Genomic DNA, 12,343 nt, shown 5'->3' with positions numbered 1-12,343 from the left:
CACCCCGACATCCTCACTCCCTCACCCCCACTCCCCAAGCAGCACTGGCAGCTCACCTCCTCACCCTCACCTCCCTTACCCCTTCACCCCCCCTCCCTCACCCCCTCACCCTCCACCCCCCACGCAGCGCTGGTGGCTCACCCCCACGAGAGTAATGGTAGAGCTCCGTGTAAGGCTCGATGTGCACCGAGGAGCCGAACGGGATGTGGGGCACGTGGCCCTCCAGCTCCGTGTTGATGGTCAGGTGTCCATGCTCGTCGATGCCGCTGAACTGCTGCTTGATGACCAGCTTGCCCGGGTAGCCCACGAAGGTCACCTCGGCCTGGCGAGTGAACTCGCCTCCTGGAAAGCAAGGTCAGTCATTCTGCCGTCTGGGGAGCCCCCTCGTGTCAGCGCTAGGCTGGGCGTGCTGCTCATGAAGGAGGCTTGCCCCTCCTCCACAGGCGCTTTAGTTTGGTCGGGAGAAACGGAGCTGGTGATACGGAGGACAGAGCCGGGACGTCCACGTGGCCCAACTGAGTCAGGCACAGAGGAGAGAAGCTGCTTCCCAGCCCCACACCAGCCTCTGAGATGGGGCTGGCTCAGGAACAGTGCTGGAAAAGGCAAAGGACCGGAGTCTGACTCCCAGCTGTGCTAGGCAGTGACTGAGCAAATGGGAACAAGTTACCTAGACCCCCAGAGCCTGCATTTCTCGATGATACAAGACTGATGCAGGCTACGTTGTGGAAACTAGGTGAGATAAGTACGTGAAAAAGTGCTCTGTCAAATGTCAAGTGCTCCAAGATGTCAGTGATGGGGACAACTTCTGTAACAGCTCAGCGCACTGCTCAGGACAGCTGAGTCACTCAGGGCAAACCGTCGCCGGTCCCAGAAACCACCTGGGGAGCACTCACTACGAGTGCCGGCTCAGCAACTCCCCTTGGTCTGTGCAGCCCCAGACACGCAGCAAAAATACCTGCCCATGGGGCGCCTGGGTGGCTCAGTCGTTAAGCGTCTACCTTTGGCTCAGGGCATGATCCCAGTGTTCAGGGATCGAGCCCCACATCAGGCTCCTCCGCTGGGAGCCTGCTTCCTCTTCTCCCACTCCCCTTGCTTGTGTTCCCTCTCTCTCGCTGGCTGTCTCTATCTCTGTCAAATAAATAAATAAAATCTTTAAAAAAAAAAATACCTGCCCTGCTTCTAGCTTCTTCTTTTCCAAGTTTGCACACTCCCAGGGGCTAACTCTGGCCAGCAGCCCTTAAGCCAAGAACACTCTTTACATTTTAAATGGTTTATTAAAAAGTCAAAAGAACAATATTTCATATCATATATAGTATCATATATATTTCACATATATAATACATGAAAATTATATGAAATTTAAATTTTAGTGCCCAGTAGTAAAGTTTCATTAGAACACAGCCACACGTATTCGTTTACGTATTATCTAAGGTTGCTTTTGCACTGCAATGACTCAACAGAGTTGAGGAGTTACAACAGAGATCGTATAGACTAGGATATTTAGGCAAAGCAAATATTACTATCTGCCCCTTGGCAGAAAGTGTGACAACTCCTGCTTTATGGTAAGTACCCAAGTCCCAGGCAGATATCCAAGTGCTAACCCAGGCCCTGGGGCAGTTAAGGGCCACCGTAGTAACAGAGATTGGCTGTGGCAGGGAATTTGTCAAGTCTCCCTTGGCCCTGCTGATGTTGATGTCGTTACGAAATATCGCCAGTTTAAATCAACTCACATACAAAGCAACACCAGTTTGAAAAGCTGTGCAGGGAAGGAGTAGCTACGTCTGTGGGTCTGACTGCAAAGCTCAGCTGTGTCTGCAAAGGAAGGAGCATGTTGCACGAGAACATGAACCCGGTTATAATACTCAGCCTATATATGCCTGAGGGATAGAGAGAAAAAATATTAGGCCATCCAGTTGATATCTTATGGGTAGGTCCACCCTTTTTCAACTATATATCCTCTCCTTTTTTAAAATGGCCACATTTCAGGAAGCTATGTATTTATGCTCTGTAACTTTCGAGGGTGAAACTTGCAAAGCCTAGAGACCCTGCTTCCGTGTTTTCACAAGAAAGCCGTGGCTGAGGCTCTAGCGAGGCGAGGCAGCAGGGAGAAAGCAGATCTAGGCAGTCAGAGGCAGCGGTGGGTTCCTGTGACCCAGAACAAGAGGCCCTGGAGAGTGACTGGAGAGGAAGGACACAGCCTCTTGCACCCAAGCTGTTCCAGAAAAGGGCCTCCAGCATGCACAGGGGAGCTGGCCTCAGCAGAACATGGGAGAGGTCACAACCACACTATGGAAACATCCCCCCCAACCATCTGTCTGCGTGTCTGCTAAAAACTGAACTGTCCCTGACAGGGCACAGCCTCTAAGAAGCTCCAAAGAAAGTCGGGTTTTCTAAGACTTGGGAAGATTATGTTTATCAGGCTTAATTTACCACCTAGAAATGACAAGTTCCTTTTCTCCAAGCAGATACTGAAGAAATGTCAAATATCAGATCAGGTTGGTTGGGAATTTGGAGGCAGGCTTGATAAACAGAATGAGGGAAACTGGGACAGCCCCATATTTCGGGGTGCTCTGCTGGAGACTTCTAAATCTCCAGCATGAAATCACTCCCTGATCAAAATGCAGTTCTAGATAGCCTTAGTGAGTACATATTAATGAACAAATTACTGATCATTTTACCTCGACATCTCTTTCTGGAGCCACAAAATGGTCATCAGGAAGTTGTCTGCAGACGTGGACTTCCCCTTCCATTCACCCCCAGGCTCCCCAGGCACCACTAACGGTAATGTCTAAGATAGATTACCTGTGATGCTGAACCCATTCTTGAACCCATCCTGTTCCACTGCAAACATCCATCCAATGATGCCTCCGACAGGGGCCAGAGGAAGCAGGGAATAGCCAACGGTCTCGGGAATGGTGCTGATGGCCGTGTAGGAGCGCCCGTGGTTCATCACCACGTACGAGTGAAGGTCGGTGTTCTCGAAGACGATGGGGACCGGGTCGTTCCCCACAAAGATCCTTCCTTTCACCTTGCCGTTAACTCGCTGGGGGGAACCTGAGCACGAAACAAAGAAGCCAGCCTTTTCAAAAAGAATAACATGCCTGGTGGGACCTGTACCTATAAAGGAAAGAGGCAGAACACTGTTGGGGTAAAGGGCTTTGGGTTAAGTGAAAGTAATTGTTCTCAAGAGGACCGTCCCCACGACTGTCTGTGAGCCTTAGAAATTCCAACATCCTGCCTCCCTCCCATGCTGACCGATAACTGACATCGCGGAAGTAGCTCCAACGGGAGCGACTGCGCGATGGAGGAACTTCAGGGGAAATACAATAACCTCGGGAGAAGAACAGTGGCATGGGTGATCGAGAACTAGGGAATCCTATCACTGATCACTTTGGAGCGTTTAAGGGACAGAATGAGTCGTTTCGCTGGGACAGAGGGCCAAACTGGATGGTCCTGGGGAACTGGGCCATTCAGCAGCCTGATCTGTCACACATCTTAATACACAGTTCCGGCTCAAATACGGTTCTCTCACCGAGGGTGAGGTCTGGGTCCTGGAGCTTCGTATGGCCCAAGCTCCAACAGATGGGACACCACAGACATCAGGCGCCACACAAACACGGCCAATGGCCCGGACCGGCTCGTGGACTGCAGTGTGTTCGTGGTTGATTGTTCCATTCAGACAACTGGGAAACACGTGAAACCTACTGTGGAAATTTAAAAGCTTTCTCCATAAATTACCAAACAGTATATAGAGAATACTGTTTTTGTTTAAAAACACATTAATAATAAATGTCAGCGTATACCTCAGGGAAAAATACCAGAAGAGATATACACAAAACTGCTAACAGGGGTTAACTCAGGGCAATACAATAAACATTCATTTTCTATAATATATGCCTCTATGTTTTGTGAATATCTATAACTTTCATATATTTCTGTTGAATCAGGAAAATGTAAGATCTAAAGAAATGAAGTCGTTCTTGTAGTCAGATAAGAAAACTGAAGGTTACCATATGACGCAGAAATTCCAACTCCGAGGTATAGTCCCAAGAGAACAGGAAACCTAGGTCCACACAAAAACTTGTACGCAAATGTTCTTAGTGGCATTATTCATCATGGCCAGAACGTCCATCACTTGGTATAACCGTGCAATGGAATGTACAGCTAGGAAAAAGGAACGAAGTCCTGACGCCTGCCAAAACACGGATGAACCTTGAAAATACCAGGCTAAGTGAAAGAAGTCAGACACAGAAGGTCACATATTGTATCATTCTGTGGAATGAAATGGAAATGTTTGAGAAGAGGACAACCCATAATGAGAGGAAGTAGATCAGTCGCGGACAGGGGCAGCGACCTGGGACCAGGGGGAAATGAGAATGACTGCTAACGGATACAGTGTTTTATTCTGGACTGATAAAAATAAAAATGTTCTACAACCAATTAGAGGTGATAGTTACACAACTCAGCGAAGAGCCTAAGACCCGTCAAACTCTGTGCTTTAAACAAGGGTGTTAATTATATCTTTAAGAGAACTGATGGAAGAGGTAAATAAGTCACCTTGGACTGTTCAGGTTTGATGCAGAATTAAATTCGATCAGTTATCGGTTGCACACAGGTTGCTTCTCTTCCTAGATTACCAGGGACAGGACGTTCATACCCAGCTCCTTCCCTTGGGCCTCAGCAGAGTTTTCCGCACACAGTAAGTTCCCGGTAATGTCTGTTGAATAACACTGGACAGAGGGGCTCGCACCTGAGCATCCTCGCCCATGTGCAGAAGACCTTTTGCTGTGTTCTATACACCCCAGGTCATTAAACAGGGTCACTGACAAGCCAAGGCATACTCAACACACACAGTATTTCTGCACACAGACTGTGTCATTACACTGGGGAGTGCTATGAAGTTGGAAGACTAATATCAAAAAAATGCATCCCCCAAACAATCAGAGAAACAAGCAGGAAAGCCAAGTGAAGGAAACCAAACAAATTTTTTCCACCAAACCTTGAGCCAGAAAAATGTTTCAAAAGTAGCAAGAATCCAACAAATATTTAAACCACAGAACTATTATGGGGGCGTGTATATAATGTCAAAATATGGAGCTAAACAGTTTGTTACAGCTGAGCTTGCCACCAAACACAGACTGCTCAGCACTTCCAGCTCTGATATTCGGCATGGAAAGAGCTAAGGAGGTTGCTCTTTGAGAATGAGCTTTCACTGCAGATTCTGGAAGCTTCTCACAGGATAAGAGAAGTATAAAAGCCAAGCCTAAAACAAAGAAGCAAAGGCACATCATGCCTGGGGTGATGAGATATAAAAGAAAACAGAACACATTTACAGAAGTTCAAAACATCCCCCCAAATTAACATGAAAAATACACATAATTTTCTTTCATTGCTTCAGACGGTATTTAACAAAACTCACTTTATCTCCTTGTGACCCAGAAGGAAACTTTTTTTAGCAAATTAAATTAACTGATTTAACTACAGCTAAGGCTGGGGATGTGAAAAACAGAAACCATTCCTCCAACTGAGTTTTATTTCATCAAATTTTGCAAAGCAGTTGAGGTTCCTTATTCAACAAGAGGCAAATGACCAGTGAGTGACAAGTGAGGTGAATTGGCGTCTGAAGGGACAAATGTTCGGTATAGTAGGGTTTTTGCTGCTTTTGTTTTAATCTCAGTTTATGGCCCCAGGCTTCCAGAGGTCTCACTCTCTGAGTAAACCATTATCCCAACCCTCTAGGCTTTCATGGAGAAAATTCTCCTGTTCACCCGAGAGCATCAAGACTAGTCAGTCCTCTTGGGGGCAAAGCTCAGAACAATGTTGACCCATAGCTGATTCCATTCTGGAGTCAGCCCCACAATGGGTTTGGCGCTCCAGAATTAACTGGTGCACCCCTTATGCTCTGCCATCATCACACTGTGATTTCAGGGACATGAAGAAAGGATAGCCTGAGGGGAAAGGTGATTGGAATACACTTCTCCCCACTACAAACTCTGGTCCACGCCTGCCCACTGTGGCCCGGCTGGGGTTTAACAACCATTAGGACACTCAGTTCTGTGAGCAATGCCACAGAGGAGGTTGGAAAGAAACAGAGGAAAACAAGAGGCATTAACCATGCCTGGTCCAGGCTGCATTATTTCAGCACTTCAGCCTTGGTCCCACACTAAGGGCAGTTGTGAAGATGGGCTCCCATGGGCAGTCATTCCCCAGATGGAGAAAAATATAGCATAGGACAGAAAGACACCTCACCATATTAGAAAAATGGGCATTCCCTGAGAAGCCCCCTTTAGAGAAGGATGAGAAAGGATGGGAATGAGAGATTAAATATCACTTAAAATCTAATATCTACTAAAACCACTACACACCTTTAGAGATCTGGGTCAAGGCCAACATTACAAAACAAACCCCCAAAACAAAAACTCCACTCCCTCCTCCCCACGCACAAATGGAACACATAAAAGCCAAATACCTTCTTTTCTTTTTTGAGAGAGAGAGAGAGAGCGCGAACAGAGGCAGAGGGAGAGAGAGAATCCCAAGCAGGCTCCACGCCCAGTGTGGAACCCGACGCCGGGCTCGATCTCACAACCCCGAAGTCCCCAAAGCCAAATACCTTCTGCGACACATTGCCGGCCGTTCCCAGTGTAGCCAGCCGCGCAGCTGCAGCAGAATCCGGTGGCGAAGTCCCTGCACTCGGCATGCACGGAGCACTGGTGTCTGTTGTGGGCGCACGTCTGGCGGGAATCCGTGTTGTAGCTGAACACTGTTCGGAGAAAACACAGCACACCTGTCAGCACTTGGCACGGCAGCAGACCCGGCTTCGTTATTCCGTGCGCTCTCGAGCCTTGCAGGAATTCCCATCGGCGCGGGGGATTCTGGGACTGCGCTCACAGCCCGTGGCTACCGAAGTCCTGCGGTGGTTCCTGTACTCCAGCCACCAAGCAAACGGGTCTGAAAGCAGTCTGAGAAATCACAGGGTGTTATTTAAAAATGCTATAATCCATGTACTAGATCACTGACTCCATATTATCACTGGATCACTACTAGTTTACTGCCACCCACTATCAATCTTAATATGGTGTCCAGGAAATGTGGTCAGATTAGCTTCACATTTTGGGACAGACCTTAATTTTTTTTTTTTTTACTATCTTTTATTGTGGCAAAAAAATTATATGTAAATAAAATTTGTCATTTTAATGACCTGAAAATATTTTTAAACTTCCCCCTTTTTCTCCCCAGGGGAAAACTCAGAAGCTCTTATATTCAGAAACTGATTAGAAATAATTCCTTAGTCATACTTGGTCTAAAGGTCTTTGACCCAAGAAACAAAAAGAATTTCTATTTCAAATTCCTACCTCCCAGCTTCATTTCGTTAGATTTATGAACTAGCTCATTAAATTTAATAATCCAGAGCAAATTAATTTGGAGTGAAGTTCAAAAGCACAGGGGGGAATGGGCTTTTAGAAGGGATAATGATCCAATTTATAATGGAGTGTTACCAGGGAAGATAAAAGTAAAGTCCAACCTCAGGTAGATGTGAGTAGTCTACACACTCAGAAGGGAGTTTCCAGTGCGTACAAAGGTGGCGTTTGGCGCTGGAACACTTGGGCCCTGAGCTGAGCACACAAGACGTGACTGCTTCAGCTCCAGCTGTGGGCCCAGCTCCCAGCGGGTCTCTTATGGCCTGCGTATCTGTGGGTGACTTTTCAAATAACACCAGGAACGTACTGCTGCCTACAGAAAACTGACCTTTCTAATAGGAACAGTGAAATAAAACCGTGGGATGGAGGGACAGAAAAACATCTGTTTTAGACTCATTGGGGTTCAAATCTAGGCTTTTATCAGGACCAAGTACTACCCCACCCTAAGTTGTTGGTGCTAGCTATGATCTCATTTCAAAGTGATGGCTTCACAGATGAGAATTCCACAGACACCTAGATAGGGGAAAAGCAGAATAAGACTCCAGACTCAACATCAGCGAATAAACATACCCCACGTGTCTGGGGGAGATCAGTCTGGAACGACAACAGCAAGTAAACATACCCCACACGTCTGGGGGAGGTGAGCCTGGAACCAGCTATAAGAGAAGAGGGTGGTGTGCTGAGAGATGTTAGCATCGCCCCAGGAAATCCAGGGTGCGGAAGCGAGCCCTGAGACATGAACCCATGTCCTCATCACGCCATAAAGGGTAACTTCTCCATGTCTGTGCCTTAGAAGTAAGTAAGCACACTTCCCCTGGCCACCAGATCTTGTCCATGCTTTGGGATACTCGAAAAAACAAACAAACAAACAAAACCATTTAAAACAACTGCTATGAAACAAATCAGAAGTAAGGAGAAATTAAAATTGAGTGAATCATGTGGAATGGAGTTGATTTTTCTGGGGGCCTTTTTTTTTTTTTTTTAAAGATTTTACTTATTTATTTGAAAGAGAAAGAGGCAGCGAGAGAGGGAACACAACCAGGGGGAGTGGGAGAGGGAGAAGCAGGCTTCCCACTGAGCAGGGAGCCCGATGAGGGGGCCCGATCTCAGAACGCTGGAATCATGACCTGAGCCAAAGACAGATACTTAACAACTGAGCCACCCAGGCGCCCCTTCTGGAGGCCTTATAACTTCACAGTAGAAGCAGGAAAGATTTGCAGTGAACATCATTAGAGGCTTGGACCACCTCATTTATGTGAATGTTGGTGGATTATACGTCAACCTGAGGGGTGAATCAGTTCTTTTATAAGACAAATCAAAGCATTCTGGTGCTCAAAAGGTTTTCCCTCAAGATGTAGCAAAAATTCGACAGAATATGATTGACTAGAAAAGATTGTATTTTAAAAGTATCTTTAAAAGGGGGATCTATTTGTTTGGCATTTTTAAATCTTCACAAACCAACTCTGAAGCTGACAGGACCTAGGAGGAAAAAATAATCAACCATCCTTATTCCAAAACCAAGGGGAAATAAACGTCAAAGATAAATGGCGTAAATAGCCAAAGAAACTTCTAAAATGTTTTTTCAGGTGGGTGAATATATTTCTGATCCCAGAAGTCACAAATAAGAATATCTGACTTTTAAAATAATTCCAAAGCTCTTTTCTCTTTAAAACAGACAAAAAGGGAGTCAGAGGAAACTTGAAAGAGCGCCCGCTCAGCAGTTCCCCTGTAACCACAGCCCTAATCCCCAAAGATCCCTTGGAGTCTTTGAAGCCGTCAGGCCCATCCTGCGAAGCCCTACAGCTGCGAGGGCCGCCCCTACATCTCCAGCTCTCATCCTCCCAAACTGCCATAGAAGGCACACAACCGACCCCCCCAGCAGGACTCCTGGCTGGAAACCCAAGGGTCCCAGGACAGACCAGCTGTGACGTCAATGGCCTTACCCACTCCTGTCTCCTCAACTTCGTCCACATCTATGACCTGCGCGTGCTGCTGGGGAAATGTCTCTGCTGGCGGCTGGAAAGACCTGGTCCTCTCCGTGGGAGGTCCGGGGAGTCTCTCGGTAGGCAGGCGGCGGGGGGAGAGGACACGGGGTGCACTGTGTGTGCCTGGGTCTCCCCTCCTCCGAGCCTCGTAGGGGAAAGGTGTCGTGCTCAAGTCGTCCAGGTCCAGATGTGTCACCAACTCATAGTCTTCATCATCGTATTCCGCTCCGTCATCCAGTCCAAGGCTCACGTCGGAGGGCACCACGCCACTGGCTGTGGCCGGGCTCCCGATCTCAAACACCCAGATGCCCTGCTGCCCCGAGTTGCTGCTCCTGGAGGAAGGACAGGTTTCTTAGAAACAGGCCAGGAACCCATAAACCGCCCCCACTAACAGGGCAGAGGGAGCCCTGGGGATCTGTGTGTCAGCCTGAAACCCATTGCCTACTTTATCTTGGTCTCTGGTTCTGGCAGACCGCTCCTAAAATCCTTATAATCTCGGCAGTGATAAGACTGTCTCTTGTATGCTAATGACATGATGGGCAGCTGGGACCCTAGGGAGCTTCAGGATGGGGGCTGGACAGCAGAAAGACCAAGGCATGATTAGAACTTTCAGCCCCATGCCCTGACTTCCAGAAAGGAGAGAGGGGTTGGCACTGAGTTAATCACCAAGGGCCAAGGAGTTCATCAATCATGCTTATGTAATAAAAACCCCCAAATGATGAGGCTGGGAGAGCTTTGGGGTTGGTGAGCACAGGAGAGTGGTATGCCCAGAGCTGGCATGGAAGCTTCAAGCCCCCTCTCCCTCTGATACCTTGTCATATGCATTTCTTCTATTTGCCTGTTCCCGAGTTGTATCCTTTAAAATAAACCAGTGATAATAAGAAAAGTGCTTTCCTGAGTTCTGTGAGCCATGCTAGCAAAATGAGGGAACCTGAGCAGGGGGTCCCAGAAACCCCCAATTTATAGCTGACTGATCAGAAGTACAGTGAGTACAGTACCTGGAACTTTCGGCTGGTATCTGAAATGGGGCTGTCTTGTGGGGTCTGTGCTCACCCTGGGCTGTCTGCGTCAAAGCCCAACTGAACTGCAGGACACCAAAGCGATGTCCAGACACTGAGAGAATTGGTAGGTATAGGGGGGAAAAAATCTCACCTATGTGGTATCAGAAGTGTTGGGAGTGAAAACAGTACAGACTTGGATTATCAGAAATGCCAACTTTATCAGCTGTGGTAGCTTGGACAGGTCTCAGTTTACCTCTTCCTGTCCCAAGGATATAGTGAAATGCAAATGAGATTCAGAATCTAAAGGTGTCATCTAATTAAAAAACACAGTAGAATGTCCCTAATCTCTCCTTCCTTCTCCACCATTTTTACTGTGCCTATGCGTCTGTGATTGGAAGCGCTCCTATCAGAAACTACGTAAAATGACCAGCTTATACACGAGAAAGAAGGGACAGACGTTACCCAGTAGAGAATCCTGAGCAAAACATCGGGGTGGGACAGGGCATGAGGAATCGAGAAAGCCCTGCAGAAAGAGGATGTGTCCCAGTTTCTCTGTCCCAGGACTCCAGGGAAGGCAGTGGTGTGCAGGAGCTCATGAGAGCCCGTTGTTTTATTTTAGTAATTTTGCAAGCCAGTTATTAAACAGAGCCACTGGTAAAAAATTAAATCACATAAACTTACAATTACAGAAATGATATTAAAAACAAAGGCCATAAATATTTGAAACTCATCACGCTGAATTATTTTACTATTATCTATGTTCTGGAAGTTATTTAAGTCTATTGCATCTGTATGGTGAGAAGAATGGTTCTCTTCTCAACTCCATATTGAGCAACATGACATGCGTGGCTGAAACCTGGCCATGAAAGGAGTGTTCATACCACAGAAACGGGCAAGCACGATAAATGAGGGCTACCCCCACCCGCACAGAGCCAGGTGCTAAGCACACCATCAAGTCAAGGGCAGGTAAGTTTTAGACTCAATTGGATAATATGAAATTGGGAGGGAGGGTGTTCTTTCTCACTTTTTAAGGCATCATGGGAGAGGAAAGATTCTAGTTTTAGAAAAAAGCAGTTCGAGCTCTCCCTACTTTTGCCAAATTCCACAAAACAGCCCAAGAGAGCACTAACTCTGCTGTAAGAATTTCTTCCCTAGTCCACGTGGGGGGAGAAGGTTTTTCTCGGCCTTGGGTTCATAGCAGGAGACAGGGTTTGAATGGTGTTTACTTCTAACTTTATACTGCAGAGGAGATGGGAGAAACTGTTTCACTCTGGAAAAAAGCACTACATAACATAAAAAACTACATACAAAACTTAAATCTGTGGGAACATTTTTAGGTAATGTTCTCTAGTGCCCATTATATCATCCTTAATAAAATAATAAAATGATCATCTTAATAATAAAATGATCATTAAGGGGAGAATCTACTGAAGAACGAAAAAGACATACTTGGCCAAATTTCCAAGTGATTCTCTGTCGTTAGCAAATATATTATAAGCTCCTTCGCTCTTCCAGAGTAATCCCTGTACACCTTGACTGAATGCGACCACAGCGGGAACTTGCTTCTCGTCCTTCTTTGAGAATGTCGTATAGAACTGCAGACCGTCTTCAGGATAGAGGAAAATGGCATAGGAGCTGGAATCAGAGGAAGCCAGAACAGCCTGGAATGTGTTTCTCTGTGAAGATGAGTTGAGATTCAGTTACTCAAGAACATATCGATAGATCGTAAATTGTTCTATTCCCCAGACTATACAGAGAAAGCCGAGAGGTGGCAGTATTCTCGCCTTATTCTAAAAGAAGTATTTTTGTAGCAAGAACCAGGTATTCCAGGATGGCTCCACTTAAATATCTCTAAGGCTTTGTCAACATGAAATTTTCCAATTAATTAATAAATCACCTTCTGAATGAAGGGTAGCCAAAAATTATAGAGGGTACCTCT

General features: G+C 46.5%; 1 protein-coding gene across 1 annotated transcript in view; it reads right to left on the bottom strand.

Moving 5' to 3' along the window:
* Positions 1-12,343, bottom strand: part of NID1 (nidogen 1) — an 84,968-nt gene that overhangs the window by 40,787 nt on the left and 31,838 nt on the right. Inside the window, exons 3-7 of the mRNA XM_002928264.4 lie at positions 11,854-12,080; positions 9,362-9,735; positions 6,611-6,760; positions 2,803-3,054; positions 142-342 (exon numbers count right to left, since the gene is read on the bottom strand). Of these exons, the coding sequence (XP_002928310.2) occupies positions 142-342; positions 2,803-3,054; positions 6,611-6,760; positions 9,362-9,735; positions 11,854-12,080 (1,204 nt within the window). The remainder of the gene's footprint in view (positions 1-141; positions 343-2,802; positions 3,055-6,610; positions 6,761-9,361; positions 9,736-11,853; positions 12,081-12,343) is intronic.

Source organism: Ailuropoda melanoleuca, chromosome 6, assembly GCF_002007445.2.
Source record: "Ailuropoda melanoleuca isolate Jingjing chromosome 6, ASM200744v2, whole genome shotgun sequence".
NCBI lineage: Eukaryota > Metazoa > Chordata > Mammalia > Carnivora > Ursidae > Ailuropoda > Ailuropoda melanoleuca.
The sequence above is the reverse complement of the archived record's forward strand: the minus strand, read 5'-3'. Positions and strand labels throughout refer to the sequence as shown.